The sequence below is a fragment of the Ictalurus furcatus genome, chromosome 15 (assembly GCF_023375685.1).
Source record: "Ictalurus furcatus strain D&B chromosome 15, Billie_1.0, whole genome shotgun sequence".
In the NCBI taxonomy this organism is placed as follows: Eukaryota; Metazoa; Chordata; class Actinopteri; order Siluriformes; family Ictaluridae; genus Ictalurus; species Ictalurus furcatus.
Genome location: NC_071269.1, coordinates 21,189,257 through 21,205,968, shown reverse-complemented (window position 1 = coordinate 21,205,968; position 16,712 = coordinate 21,189,257). Strand labels below are relative to the sequence as shown.

Below are 16,712 nucleotides of genomic sequence, written 5' to 3'. Positions count from 1 at the left end.
CATCATCTCCCAGGCCTACACTGACAATAAACTTAAGACGTGTAAAGCATACAGCAGTAAACTGATGTTAACTATCAGCGTCTTTCATCCGATAATTGAAGCGCTCAGCCTCCGCCCCCGAGTTGGATTTTAGGTCCAATCCATCGCGCGTTCAATGGGCCTTGAAATCGCCGTTTGTGTCTTGCGACAGAACAATAGTGACACGCTCACGCCCCCCACTGTGACACCAACGGCCCTGCGCGCGCTTCCGCGTTTTGTCATTTGGACTGTAGATTAGATTAAAGCAAGGCTGCGTACCAAACTACACATTAGACCGCACTAGGTCGTGTGTCAAAGTTGCATTGTCACAGCTCTAATATTCTAAGCATAGGCGGAGTACTAGTTTGACACAGCCTACGGGATTCTAAGAAAAAGAAAGAAAAAAAGTTCCTCAAAAGTTATTTGGATGGTTAATAGAGCTTTTATAAATTGGATCTGCTTAGAATCGTCGTTTTGAGGTTCTACATAACCATACACCAATATAACCACACAGCTAACCTTTTGGAGTGACAGAGGAAGCCCCTTTCCCCCAAGAGTGTTTAGGCTTTGGTTGTTGGGTCATGTTATTGGTCTTGGAAACACTTAAAAGTGCCCTCAAGAGCCTTGCTGTAAAGATTGTTAAAGCTTGTATTGTTCCAAAAGCAACATACATAAGATCCCCCATAGTTTACTTAATGAGCCTTCATTTAAACAGTGTAGGCCACACACACACACACACACACACACACACACACACACACACACTAACAGACAGAAAACACGTGTGAAACAGAATCAGATTTAGAAAATGCTTTATTGCCAAGTGTGCTCACACACAAGGAATTTGGTAAGTGAAGCTTCCGGTACATACAAACAAACAAGACAGCAAGACACATAATGATAATAATAATAATAATAATAATAATAATAATAATAATAATAAGCCTAACAGATGCTATGTACAGCTATGCAAGGTGCAATGCAATGTGCAGAAGGGAGGGTATATATACTGGTAATGTAATAAATACAAGTGAATTTGCAATTGCAAATTCAATTACAAATACAATTGCAGGAACATAACTTAACATTTTTACTTAAGTCCATCTAAACATAATAGCTAACAGTCAGATAATAAGATATGGGGTAGGTATAATTCTGTAATTGTTCATCCATTGTTGAGAATTTGACAAAAATATCAATCAGGGTTTTTGGCATTTAGTCAGGCAGCATAGCAGTTGTTTATTTCAATGACTTTATTTCAATGTTTATAACAACTATTATTTCAAATATCACAAAAAACAAAAATATGCCAATTCAGTGGGGAAGACACTGATATCCTGTCGTTGCTTAGAGTTTAGCACAGTTGCTAGGTGATTTTCTAACATGCTGAGGAAACGGAATTATATCTGTGAGCAAAGAAGTGTCCATGTTGTGCTGGATCAGGATTACTCTTCCTGTTTAACCCCTTCAGACTTTTCAGATTTTTATCCTCAATATTCAAAAAACAAAATATAGGTTTCTTGTCCTTGATCAACCTTGATAATTAGGGCTGGAAAATAATTTTGACAATACATATTCATGTCCACGGGAGATTTCTTTTTTCTTAACCAATCAGTCAACCTTCTCGGTCTGAAAGGCTTAATGTAATGCTAACATCATAGATATTACTTATAACCAGCCATAACACATTAATACAGAGCAGTAACACTTCTCTGTCCATTTATATTTGGGAATGGAAGGCTGGATTACAGATGAGTGCACTGTAAACATTATTAAATATAATGTACAGTATATAGACAGACTATTTGTTGCAATATAGGCTATATTTTCTTGGGGGAAGGTTGGGGTGATGGTGGTTTGGGGGGTGTGGGGTATGATTGGTATTTAAGGGTTTAAGTCGTTGAGGCAGAGCCAAATCGGCCTCACGTGCACACTTTAAAAAGTGTCCGGTAATCCAAAGAGGAGTCTGCTGAGCAGACACAGATTAAAAAGATTAATTTCTAGGCCTCACGTTTCCCTAAATCTCTTAGTCAACTCCACCACAGCTCCCTCTTCTCCCACTACACACACACACAAAGCCTTGAGCTAATATTTTTGAAGAATGAATGCCATTTGTAATATTCACTAGCCCAGATTAACCACTGATTTATGTATATAAAGAAGAGGATCTCTGCAGCTGAAAAATGTCAAAAAGGTGTGCACCTGCCTTTATATCAGAAAAGCCCCTTGAAATGATCTCCAATGGTGCCGATTTTCCAATTGAAAAAGTAAACTTCTTTCCACATTCTCGTCTTTATTTTTGTTAAGGCCAATGGTGAAAATAAATTGAATTATGCCGAATTAGGGGAAGGGCTTCGATTGTTCCTCTGAGCTTCTCCCAGAATACATAATAGAATTATAGCAACTGCCTCAACAAATGCCTTACAAAATCCCTCCACCATGCCAAATCATCAAACCAACTGATTTATTTTTAATGGTATTACACCCCTCACTCTGCAGTGTCATGGTAATAACTGGAGCTCCTGCAGCTGCCTCTATATCACATTAGCCAAGCTTAATATTGACTGTGCAAGGCTCACAAAACAATACGCCGGAGGACAGGCAGCTTAAAGACAGCCAACGAATCCATAAGCTTTTCAGGCGGCTGGAAGGGAGTTAACTAAGGCTCTGAAGTTGCTTTTGCCCTGAAGGAGTGGCACAATCAATAGGATGCTTAGCACCATTTCGCCCATGTGGACCCTCACCTTCCAGACCGAGACCCTTCTCAGCAGCACCAAGCTGACAAGAGACCATGAAACCTGATGCAACTTGATTCCTTTTATTGAGTCCGTCTTTCTTTCATGTGGCCAACAAACAATCACTTTTCGTCTCACTTAAGCCCAAGCCTTTCCAGCTGCTTTTTCTGTTTCGGCATCAAACATCCATATGCACGTGGGAATCATGTAGCAACAGTGTGGGGCTTTGGGAAATCAACTTTAGCGTAGGGCTGTAGCAAAAAAACAAGTTCTCATAGTTGGACACACTCTAAAAAGTGGTTCCCCAAAGGTTATTTGGGTGGTTAATGGATCTAGGTGGTTTTGTAACCTGGATCTTCTCGGAACCTTTTCTGTGTGAGGTTCTTCATTTAACCTCTTGTGGTACTAGAGGAAGTCTTAAGAGTATATAGCTTACTGTATATACAGGCTTTTGGTTGTCCTGCTGGAGGAATTATTACGGGTTCTTCCTGTTGGGTCACTATGGAACCCAAAAAGAAAAAAAAAGTCTTAACTAAACTAAACTAAGTCTTATTTTTTATGTGTGAACATTTTTGTATTCGACCCAAAATAGCAGACACATTTCCAGACCACACATTAATCAGCACTGAACCGCAATACTGTTTCACCTAAGAGTTCTTTTTAATCCACTGGTATGAAATTGGACTAAAGTTGCCCGTGTGTGTGTGTGTGTGTGTGTGTGCCCGTGCCCGTGCGTGTGTGCATGCTGTGTTCGCATCACGTTTGCAGAAACCCACAGTGGGAATCAGACTGTGCCACTTGTGGGTAGTGTGCACCTGATCACAACCGATTCATGGCCTGCTGCCAAATGCACAAAACTGTTTTAATTTAATGAAATAAATCCTGGCAAATCGGCTCGCCTCAGTGATTAATTGCAAAATGTCAGTCTTATTGCCGTTGTGTTTATGATACTTATGAATCTCTCTCTGATGATTAGGTTTGTAGCTGTGGGTTGCACCATGAACGGACAAAATCTGTGCATTGTGTTTGCTTATAAAGATTACGGCCCTTGATTAGTGGATGGGTGCAATCCATTCAGGCTCTTTCCCTCCCACCCCGCTAAAGCCCCTTGGGGTATGCCCACATCCCAAAGGACAGCCGGCTTGGCAGATGGAATCCCCTCCTCCCTTCCGCCCTCTCTCTCTCTCTCTCTCTCTCTCTCTCTCAGTTCATCACAAACAGGGCTGAGGTTCAGGGACAGGAATGGATGAACACTGATGTGATGAAGACTTTAGCCTGACTGCGACACAGTGTTCTCTGCTTTGCTTAAACAAAACCTCATTTATTTTCTTCATTTTATGGAAGACAAACACTTCACCAAGAGTTCCTCTAGACTCTTACAAAAAAAAATAAGGCTCTTTAGATAGTTCTTCGCTTTCTAAAAGAAACTCTTTTTAATATCTTTTAAAAGAGGAACAACCGAGGAACCTTTAAGTGCTCCAGATTTAAATGAAGTACTCCAAATGTCTTAGGCTATCCATGAAATATGTACATACAGGTTTGTTTAAGACTCTTAAACATAATACTAAAACTTCCAAAATCCAAACTCATACGAAGATACATGAACTAAGCGGGAGTTTTTTTCCTTCTCTGAAGAGTGCATTAAAAAGAAAAGCCAATAGCACTGCTTTCCACGACCATACATCTTACACAGCCTTTAAAAGGCACTGTCTGGTCATCAATGTATCCACAAAGCTGTCTGCCATCCTCAATTCCTCCAGCCATGTTAATGTCAGTGCAGTGAAGCAGAATGTCTAGAGAGGGGTTGCAGGTGGCATAGTGTCTAAATGGGCAATTTTACGCTTGCAATTATGTGCTGGGCTTGTGATATAATATGGGATTGATTTACGCAAACTGGCAGACCGGCCCCTGCGGCCTCCCATGCGACTGCGTTAGCTCGAGTGGCCGCTTCATTTCGCATTCACTGGCCATGATGGTTGCTAATCAAGACAGGAAATAATTCATAGTAGTCAAGCCAGTGTTGATAGATATTAAGGGTAAAAGTGCATGCTGGGTTTGCACTGCCTCTCTGCTATTCTGTATGATTGAGGGGACTTGGGACTCAGTTGTCCTGCATGGCTGTCCCATAGGATCCTGTGTGCAACACTCATACATTCAGCTCCATTGAGCAAAAAAAAAAAAAAAAAAAAAAAAATCAGGGCTGCCGTTTTGGGACTTTAAAACGTATCTGATAAAATGCTGACATACAAACACACACATGCACACACACACACACACACACACACACACAACTACGTCGTACTATCTTTGTGAGGACATTCCAGTGATATATTTATTAATGCAGCTAATTGACACTAAATCAAACTCAAACCTTAACCTAAGTAAACACACACATGCACACGCATGCACACACACGTACAAGCACACACACGCGCACACACACACACTACTAATAAGTCTTACTATCTTTGTGAGGACCTTCCACTGATATATTTATTAATGCAGCTAACTGACTCTAAATCAAACTCAAACCTTAACCTCAGTAAACACACACACACACACACACACACACACACACACACACACACACACACACACACACACAGAGCTGTCTTGTAATTTTTTTTTTACCTTTATCTAGCTTTTATCAATATAATTGTTGAATAATTATCACCAGCCCAGACCAGAATGCTTATTTCAGGACCTTTAAGTTCCTCATTTGCATGGAAAGTTGTACCCAACAGTTCGATGCCCGTCACCCCGATACACCCTTCTTTTATTATTACTACAAGGGGCTCAGCTTTCAGGAGGGCTAGAGGGAGCATGTGTGCCTGGCTTTAATTCCTATTGTATTCGTGCAGTCTCAGTGTAAGCGAGTGTGTCTGTGTCTGTGTTTTGGATCGAGGGAGTGAGTGAGAGAAAGAGGGAGAGAAAAAGCCAGGAACAAGGACCCATCTGTCAGAGAAGCGAACATGTCCCCCCTTTCCTCTCCAAACTGCTCCCCTGGGACACAAGCAAGGGATAACTCACTTGTGGCAAGAGTTGTGGTTTTTTGGTTTCTTTGCACACAGGAAAGGAATCTCAACCATTAGAAATGACAACACAGTAATATTAATAACACCACAATGGGCTCACCGGAGAGACGTGGAGAAACACTACTGTATTGTGAAAGATGAGATGTAGACAACAAACTTGTGTTATTGGGGTTGACGTGTTGACAGGGGGTGGATTCACTTGCTCAGAGATGGGCTTTTAATGTCCTGTCGGCCTTCTGCTAAATCTTCACTGGTTTTGTTAGTTTCACACAGTGAAATACCATATGGAGGAACAAGTTCTAATTAATGAGGAAATTATAATGAAAAGAAGACATCAGTCTACGAAACAAGAGTGCATGGAATGTTAGGGTTTGCTTTTAATGTTGATTGTTAATTCAAAATGTTTTTAAAATATCCCCCTTTTCTTTAAAGTCTAGATTAGGGTCATTCAAAATACTAATTTTTTTTTTTTTTTTTTTTTTTTTTACAGAAAGTTAATAAAGAGAAATATATATGGGTCAAAGATGTAAAGGGTTTACACTGTCAAAGAATACATCACCAGCAATTAAAACAATAGTATAATAAAACATTGTGCTTTCAGTGATTTAAAGATATTTTTAAAAAAACAACAACAACAACAACAAAAAACAACAACAACAACAGAAAATTGATTACTGGAAGTATATTAAAATATATTAGAATAATCGTAATGATAAACAGAGAACAAAGTAGACGTTTCAGTAGTAACACATTTCAAAATAAAACAAATAAATTGTTTGGTGGTGTATAAAAATTACAGTCCAATTTTGTACATATTTGCTTAATGGTACAGCTAAAAGTGTTCTCTGTTTAATTTTTTATTTTATTTTATCGATAGATAAAAGCATAAATGATTTACTGAACATTTCAGTAGACTGAATTTCTGTTAATCCCCATTAAAAGATATATTTGACGTTATTCATGAATAAAAACAATACAAAATATGGATAAATGCTTTTATATGTTTTTTAATATAATGGTATTGTTTTCATTCATAACTATTGTCAAACAGTAGATTTTAAATGGGATTAACAGACATTCCGTCTATTGAAATGTCATTCAATGTAACAGATTATTATTATTTTTTTTTAAATCAATCAATAGCTACATTTTTGGTGCTGTATAATGATTACAGTTTTTCTTTCTTTCTTTCTGATCTACGGAATGCCTTTTTATTCATATACTGCATTTCTGTTAATCACAATTTAAAAATATAATGCATGTTTGACATTATTCATGAATAAAAACAATAAAGTGCATGATTAAAACATACAAAATCATATATTCAATCCTTATATTGTATTGTTTTTGCTGTGATGGAAACCATAGCTATCATCATTCACATAAATGTCAATGCACATTCACACACACACACAAAAAAAAATGTTTTCTTTTTGTTATTTCCCTTCATTCTATTTGGCTTTGAATTGTTATTTTTTAAAATTCATTTTCTTGGTTTAGGAAAAGAAAAATAAGACAGATAATGCTGGCTTAGCTAGTCAACAACATTGGTTGACTTACCGTTTCAAGCTGACCTGATAAGGGAACATCAACTGACAATATAAGTTACTAATTATTATTATTTTGTATTTATTACATTAATCGACAACAATCTAGTAGGCGTAATTTCTCCCACAGGCCTTGATATAGATGTCAAACATAAAGTATGACCTGATGCAGATCTAAAACACGTGCTCAGGGTCATGAGAGTTTGAGAAGCTGTTTCATTTTGTTCTGGCCTGAACTCTGAACTCTCTCAACAGGAGGGACGCAGCCGTGGCCTAACGTCTCATGTTCAGAGATCGTCTGACTTCATGGAGACTTAAAGGAACATTAGGAAAGTATAGAAAGTGAGGTCATGTGAAAAAGCATTCCCTTGAGGTCAGGAATGTTCATTTCTGTGACACAGGTGTGACACAGGACTTTGTAAACACTCCGGGGATGTGAGGTTACAGAGAAGCGGGGTCACTTAGGGAGCCTCGGGGAAGCGTAACACACTTACACAGAGTACACACACTGTTGACACACACATGATCTCTCGTTCATATGGGACAGAACACATTTAAATGAGCACAGTCACTCATTTAGACACACACACACTCACACATTTACATGAATAGTCCAGAAGAGGTTGTGTTTCATCATGTTTTACATCTCTCCAACACTGTAGATTTTCACAAAATGTGGGATTTTCTCATTTCTCATCATCTCATATGAAATTCCTTAGATTAAAAAAATATTTTTAGTTTTATTATAATTTATTATTATTATTATTATTTTTTACAAACAACAACAACATCATGGTTAAAAAAAGTTTTGTTTTGAAGACATATTTATGTAGTGCCAATTTAGTTTCATGGCACAGAATAAGAGTTTAGGTGTCAGATACTACACAGTTTAGGTGTCAGAAAGAAAAAAAACTCAAGAAAAATAGTCACACGTGCCTTCAGATGTGTGCAACCTGCAGTGGTTGCATTGCCAAATAACATCCATCCATCCATCCATCCATCCATTTTCTGTACTGCTTATCCTACACAGGGTCGTGGGGAGCCTTGAGCCTATCCCAGGGAACTCAGGGTACAAGGCAGGGGACACCCTGGATAGTTGGGGTGCCAACCAATCGCAGGGCACAATCACACATACACTGACACACCCATTCACACACTACGGACAATATATAGATGCCAATCAGCCTACATCGCATGTGTTTGGACTGGTGGAGGAAACCAGAGTACCAGGAGGAAACCCCTGAAGCATGGCGAGAACATGCAAGCTCTACCAAATAACAATGCAATTCAATGAACAAACTTCAGCACCAGCAAAATTCTAAGTTGTGTCTTAAATCGCCTACAAGGACCTACCATTTAAATGCATTTACTATGTAATAATTACCAACATTGATATGATTATTTTGTACTTTGTGCATTTGTGACTGTCTTCAGTGCAGTGTAGAACTGTATGATATAGTAGGGTAGGAAAAACACTTTATCACGTGTGTGGCTAGTGTGTGTAGCTGTCGTGCACAGCCTTGTTTATATGATGTGTTCGTACTACAGGGTTCTTTATTAGAACGAAACCCAGGGTGCAGAACCGAACACGTCACCAGGAGCGCGAGCACGGTGTGAATCAGGAGCGGAGGAGTGAACGCGCACTGAGCACATACACCCCTCCCCTCTTCTCGCACATAAACGACCATCTGCTCATTTATAGACAAGAGTTTGGCTTAAAAGTTCGATTTTGGTTCAATTAATTACAGTTTTTAGAATGTGAATTGAAGCAGTTTCATTAAATGGATGCCATTAAACACATTTAATCACACCAAATGCCAAATATGAGGGTAGTTAAAGCCAACATAGGACCAGGACACAGTCAAGAGAATTTTCTATTCTAACTGATCATTCAGGGAGAAAAAAAAAACCGTTTGCATTTATTAGGCTATGTCTTAATAACAAATACGATTGTTGCAGTGACGACGCATGCATGTACGCACGCGCGCACGCTGACACACACACACACGCACACACACGCTTGACGACGCATGCATGCGCGCGCGTAGACCTAATTTATAATCCCTCTGTGAAGCATAAGATAAATAAAAGTGATAGATAAAAGTGCAATACCTTTTGCACACATTATGTGCACATTAAATAATAAGCATCATTCATTTCTTATTGTTTTCTGTTACCATATGTGTGCATTTCACTCTAGTCCTGGATAGTAGCCTAATTGCTGCCTGTAACCTAATTTTTATTTCCAGCAGACAGATTGAAGAGAGACAGGGATTAGCTAATTCATTAGGCTTAATCCATTTGTGTGTGTGTGTGTGTGTGTGTGTGTGTGTGAGAGCGAGCGAGCGAGAGAGAGAGAGACAGAGACAGAGAGGGTGGGGTCTCTTCACCAGAACTTTAATTGCCGGGATATTGATTTTGGACAACTTTAGTTTGGTGAAGATAACAGTACGTTTAAAAAAAATAAAACCTCGATGGAAACGTCAACCTTTCACTTAAACCCCCCCCCCCCCAAACTTCGCTTAGTTCTCCTTTTTAATCAGTGGATCACACCTTTAATAATAATAATAATAGCCTAATAATTAAAAAAAAAAGTGTAACTCATGAGGGAGGGGGATTGGGGTGAAGCAGAGGAGAGAAGCGTGTGTCCGTCTCGCGCGCACAATAGGATCAGTGTGAGGTCACGTGCGGTTACAGAAATCCGGGAAATCACATATGGTGCATTTCTGTGTCTCTGCATTTTGTATAAGACAGAAACTTCTTTGTGCACACACAAATTAAATAAAATATGCCTAATAAATAAATAAATAAATAAACAAATAGGCTAACTAACTAACTAAATAAATAAATAAATAAACAAAAATGGAATCGTAGGCTATATCTGATATAAATAGGGTAGAACAGTTGAGCTTCCTGTTAATTCCAGGTTAAAGAAGAGCACTAATTTATAACGTTTACACGTTTACACGTAACTGTAACCTACATTAACAGTCGCGTAAAACCCAAGTTAAGGGCAGTTGAGGTTGGTGGACTGAGCCGATAATGAGCGGAAGGAAAGAATGAATGAACTAACACACACACACACACACACACACACCGCGCCAAGCTGTCACAGCCGTTTACGCACAGCCGGAGGGAGACACGCCGAGTTTTACTTTTCCTGCTGAAATCCTGTCCCGTGTAATGTTGATTTATCCCGGTCTAAAAAGTGCAGTCTGTGCTGAATATAAGCAGTGGTTAAGATCTGGGCTACTTCCGAACAGAGCTGATGCACGCAAAACTGCAACAACAACAACAACAACAGTATGCTTTGTTGTTTTTGTTTGTTTGTTTGTTTTTTTGTAAACAGAAATACATTCTTGTTGCTCTCCAACTACATTAATGCCTGCGGTCAGAATTTCAGAGTTGTAAGTGCTGGTCGCATCCTGATTGGTTGTGAATGCGTTGCATAATTCCATGGACAGGCTGTAGCGCGTGTTTAGATCGGGGGAGCACAGATATCAAAGCGAGTGTGTCCGTTCTGTTTTGTTAGATACAAACTTAACGGAACCACATGACAATCAAGGTTTGTATCAGTAGCCTATACGATATGGTCTGCTAACAGATCCCCCTAACGTTAGGACAACGTTCTACGAACCATCTCTGGTTAGAGCAAGTTACCAGAAGGTCAGGAGAACATTCTCAGAAACGTTCTAAGAAATGATTACAGAAAAACTTTCCTGGAAAATCAAACGATTTATTCCCGGAACCTAATTGTTACCTGGGTACCATGCTGATTTTAAACAAACAAACAAACAAACAAACAAACAAACAAAAAACAAACGACATGATTTTTTTTTTGCTTATAAAAATAATAATTCAATAAACTATTTTTAAAAAGCCAATTACAGAAAAATTACCTAAAACAGTATGTAATAGTAAAATAGTAACTCTCTTGTTCATAATTGTATCATACACACACACGTTTTTGTATTTGTTTTATTTTATAAACAAAATTATTAGATTCTTGGTTAACCTGCATTAAACTTTGTCCTGGTTATGTTTGGAAATTAGAGATAGATTATAATGGCTGTAAAGTCACAAAATACAAAATTGATAGAGATAATTTTGGGGATAATAAAACACAAATAAAAATAGGCTATTGGTCAGAAAGTAAAAAAAAAAAAAAGGTTATCAGCCTTGAATAACACATTAAAGACTATATATGGTACTATATAATCAGTTTCATATTATTATTATTATTATTATTATTAACTATTTCCACTGCAGTGACTAATTAAGTATGTTAATGTATCATCAGACTTGATAAACAGTAAAATCTTTCTTAACGAAGTTTTGCTGTTTCCGAATCTCTCTCTCTCTCTCTCTCACGCACGCGCGCACACACAAAGCCCGGTGAATGAGTGACACTCATCAAACTTGTAGCCACGAGCCCGCCACGCGCATAAGATGGGGTGTGGCTGTGGGCGGGGCTTATATGCTTCTCTAGAAAGGTCAAAACGGAATCCCATCTCGGACAGAGAGAGAGTGAGAGAGAGAGAGACGCTCAGAGGCGCATGGAGAGCTGAGGGAGAGCCGCTACTCACCTGGGAATCTGTTACTGCGAGGTTTAATAGAAGCTGACAAACCTGTGCTTGTTTCCGGAATTTTCAAGAACATTTGGAGGGAGCTGTGTGATAGCCCAAACAGGTAAGAGATTACGTCTGGAATTGATTATTTATTAACATGTAAAATGCACTGTGATTAATTGCATAATCCTATATGACATGTTTATAAGACTTCAGAGTAAAGAGTGTCTTTGATATCACAGTGTAAAAAAAAATGTCATGCTCACTGCTTAGCGTATGTGTTTGCGCATAATAATAATAATAATAATAATAATAAGCACAAATCAAACATGCACAAGGATCTCCATGTACTTCCAATAACTTTTTATTCAACAGTCATAAGCGAATCCGATTTATCCGAGTTTCATCAGTCTGCTTGTCTGCTGACTTTGCTTTAGAGACTGCAGAAATTAAATCCGCGAGCGCTTTATCCGCCTAAATCCGCTCGTGTCCTAGATGGAGAGCTTCTCGAAAGATAACGACAAGGCACCCTGTAAAAATGATTTATACATACATACATACATACATACACACACACACACACACACACATATATATATATATATATATATATATATATATATATACACACACACACACACACACATATATTATATATATATATATATATATATATATATATATATATATATATATATATATATATATTTTTTTTTTACATGCTGCTGTGTCAGGTCAGTTTAGGTTAAACGAATTCACATAACCCATTTTGTTCAGTTGCAACTGTTATTTTCTCTGTCCCAGTGGACACTTGTTTCTAGTTATATCATGCACAGGAGATGAACAATGCTGTGCACAATCAGTTCTTTTAATATCTGTGAAGCCAAAGCAGCAAGGTGAATTTGGTGAGAATATTTCCTTGGAGGCAGTTTGAGCTCTGAGCTGTCCGCTGTTTAGTGCTGAAACCCGATAGCATCTTCACTTCACAAATTAGTCAGTGTCAGACCCTGGTAATATTGAATGAGGTAATATTTCACTCAATATTCAAATGTCATTTTATTTATTTGATCCAAATGCTCTTTTAAATATTATTTGTTGCATTAACGTCTGCATGCCTCTGTGTCCTCAGATCACAATGATGACCAAACCGTACGGGAAGCCTGGAGATGTGACTGAGTTGGTCAGCTCTTTGGGCTGGATCGAGGAAGACCTGAGCTCTCAAGACGGGGAGCAGACACCAGAGATAGGAGACCCCTACAACTTGAACAGAAGGAATAGCCGCATCCCCATGGATCTCGGCAGTGAGGACATGGAAGAGGAAGAGGAAGAGGAGGACGGAGAGTGTGGACTGGATGGGGAGAAGGCACCAAAACGTCGGGGACCTAAGAAGAAGAAGATGACAAAAGCTAGGATTGAGCGTTTCCGTGCCCGTCGAGTCAAAGCGAATGCCCGAGAGCGCACACGCATGCACGGACTGAATGACGCCCTGGACAACCTACGACGAGTCATGCCATGCTATTCCAAGACACAGAAACTGTCCAAGATCGAGACCCTGCGACTGGCGCGCAACTACATCTGGGCGTTATCGGAGGTTCTTGAGAATGGCCAGTCCCCAGAGAGTAATGGTTTTCTAGAGACGCTCTGCAAAGGGCTCTCACAGCCCACCAGCAACCTGGTGGCCGGCTGCATCCAGCTGGGTCCTACAGCCATGCTGCTGACTAAACTGGACGAGAAGAGTGGACCACTGGAAGCAGTGGGCGCTCAGCAGACGCACACTTTGAGTTTCCCTTCACCTGGTCTTCCCAGCCCACCCTACGGCTCATTGGAGGCCTCCCACCTTCTTCACCTGAAGGGGTTCAAAGGACCAACGTATGAGAATCCCTCACCCAATGAGTGTAGTAACGGTACGCCGCCTTACGATGGCCCTCTCACGCCACCCCTCAGCATCAGTGGCAACTTCGCCCTAAAGCAAGAGCCTGACACGGAGAGGAACTACACTCCACATCCCACACACCCAGCCCACTATCTGTCTTCTCACCACTACCCAGCATCCTCCATGGCTGGATTGCCTCAGGGCCATGCACTGTTCCCTGGATCCCGTTATGATCTACCTTTAGACATCACTTTTGAGTCATTCGCTACACCACACATAGTGAGCTCACAGATGGGCTCCATTTACAACGAATGAACAGCCATGGCTACCACAAACTTCAGAACATGTATCCAGAATGAAAAGAGATGTAAGGAGGCATGTTGATAACACACAAGCAACATTGTGAGGGAAACTGTGGCCTGCCTGACCCAGCAGAATTGCAGAGATACATATTTTGATTAATTTATTCTTGTATTTGTGATCACTGATTTGGCTTGGGAATTCTTCTGGATTTTTTTCTTTCACATACTTGAGATGGACTCCTCTAACTAGATAGAGAGGTTCCTTACGCATATGCTGTAAAGGCTTATCCACCCCACTTCTCCATACACTCATTTTTTTCTAAACCATCTACATGACATTCCATCTGCTGAAAAGCCAATTTCGATAAATACCCTTGAAAAGCAATACATTTTGCCACAAAGACGTACAAATGCATTTATTTATAGTCGTATTTAATATTTATTTTGACTGTGTGATTTTATAGAAACAGCCCGCACTGATTTATCATGTTGTTACCATTCCTCATAAAGTATTTAATTTATTTATTGGATTATTTTTGGGGTTGTGTTTTGTATGTATTTTTGTGCCATTTCCACTGTATTTGTCATTTCGGGAGAAAAAATGTTTTGTAAATACCGATTTCGCACTTAAAATAAATATTCTTATATTATATACAAATCATTTGGTAATCCATTTCATTCTTGTCAGTATTGTTCACATTATTATTATTATTATTATTATTATTATTATTATTTTTAATACTTTCTAGAAAAAAAAACACCCTAAATATACAAAACTAAAAACAGAGAGTGGAGAGTAAAAGATATCACTATATACCACCGTTTCTATTTCCTGTAGATTTCCTTATTTGACATACCATTGATATTATAGGAAAAATACACTGCATCATTAATCCAGTATGTAAACATACAGTCTCATTAAACATGTTTTTACCCTACGAGAAATACAACTACTCCTGCACTGAGAACATGAGAATTTCCTTTAGTTAGTGTACAGACAGTAAAAAACATGTAAACAGAACAGATTATAAATGAAATCAAATCAGTAGCTAAAAAGGAAGCAATGGGTAAATTAAATATTCTGCCTAAATCACAAAGTGTCAAAATAAAATGCCCAGGGTTATAACGTGGACTGTAAGTGAAAGTGTGTGAGAGGGACCACATGTTCCCATAAGGATCTGCATATCTGACAGGATGGACCTTGTGGGTACTTATCACATTTTTTTTTTTAAAGTAGTGCAGCTTTTATTAAAAAAAAAAAAATAACTGAGGTCAGGGTCAGATTTCGGCTATAGACTTAGGTGTAGGTACAGCACGAATTATCTGCATTAGGTCCGCACAAGGATAGTAAAGACGCAAATGTGTACATGAATGTATGCATGAAGTCCCCAGTCCTTTGTGAGGACCAAATGTCCACATAACATAAGGCATAAGGCATACATGAGGAACACATGAGAATTTGGAAATTTTATAATACATTTAGCTGGTCCTCCAAAACAAAAAAATCTGAGATGCTGAGTGTTGAAGGACCGAGCAGTAACTCAGGGCATGTTGGCCTTGGGGATCCATGGGAACTCTGGCTTGCAGAACAGGTGACTCTCACGGAGGCTCTTTTCACTCTCACTCTTATTTTCCCAGCATCTCAGGACAAAGTGATAACCAAAACACAAACGTGAGAATTATAAGAAAGAAATATATAAGCGAACAAAATGATTTAACACCCCGTTTTTGCAACCAGATGGTTGGTCTAATTAAATTATAAAGACAGTTCATGTTTCATTCAGATGGGAGAATAATGTAAGATATACTGCGTCCTGATCAGGACATTTCCTAGAATCACCTGAAGTGCATGAAGAAGGAGAGGTACATAAAGCGGCTACACAACAGAGAAACAAGTGAACAAATTGATTTAACCCCCCGTTGTTGCAACCAAAATGTTCAATTAATTAAATGTTGCAGCACCACACAAGGTAACTCATGGCGCTTGTATGTTTAATAATGCATTTTGTTAGTACTCGCTCATGCCGAGGAAGCCAGGGTGCTGCTTTAGCAAACATTGACTCATGCCTTTCAAATCCTGAGACTGGAGATCATCACATAGCACCACAATTCTGCTCTTCCACAACTGCCTTTTCATTTTTTGCCCACACATTTACAGTACATCACTGCAATCGACCCAAGGACCACTGATTGTGTGCTGCTTTGTGCTGACATTGGTCAACACAGAGGTTCTTCAACTTCGATCAAAAATAAGGGTAATGGAGTGTGAAGGTGGTTTAGAAAAGCAATAGAACAAGTGTTTGTGTGTGTGTGTACGCATGCATTATTTATTTGAGGCATTTCTAAAAGAAGGGCAGGCTGTTGTGCATGAAGTGGAGCCCGTTCACAGACATCTCTATAGGTTTGTCTTTTCCAGCCCCGGCATGGCGAGAGAAGTGAAGGAGGAAAAAAAAAAAAGAAAAAAAAAAAAAAAAAGGAGTGATTGTTTTTAGTGGGCGCCACTGGTCCATTGTAAGTGCAGCCTGTTCTTTCTCTTGACCTTCGACCTGCATTGTTGTGAAGCTGCTCGTTCGGGGAGCTGAGACAGCTGGGAGAGCTGCGGGGGGGCTGAGAGACAGCTGAGGCGCGCGCACA

The 16,712-nt window shown here is 39.3% G+C and overlaps 1 protein-coding gene across 1 annotated transcript; it reads left to right on the top strand.

The window, feature by feature from the left end:
• The first annotated feature begins 12,661 nt into the window (after nucleotides 1–12,661).
• Nucleotides 12,662–14,091, top strand: neurod4 (neuronal differentiation 4). The gene has a single exon (XM_053644416.1). It carries the CDS (start codon nucleotides 12,952–12,954, stop codon nucleotides 14,089–14,091), a length of 1,140 nt encoding a protein of 379 aa, XP_053500391.1. The 5' UTR covers nucleotides 12,662–12,951.
• The last annotated feature ends 2,621 nt before the right edge of the window (nucleotides 14,092–16,712 follow it).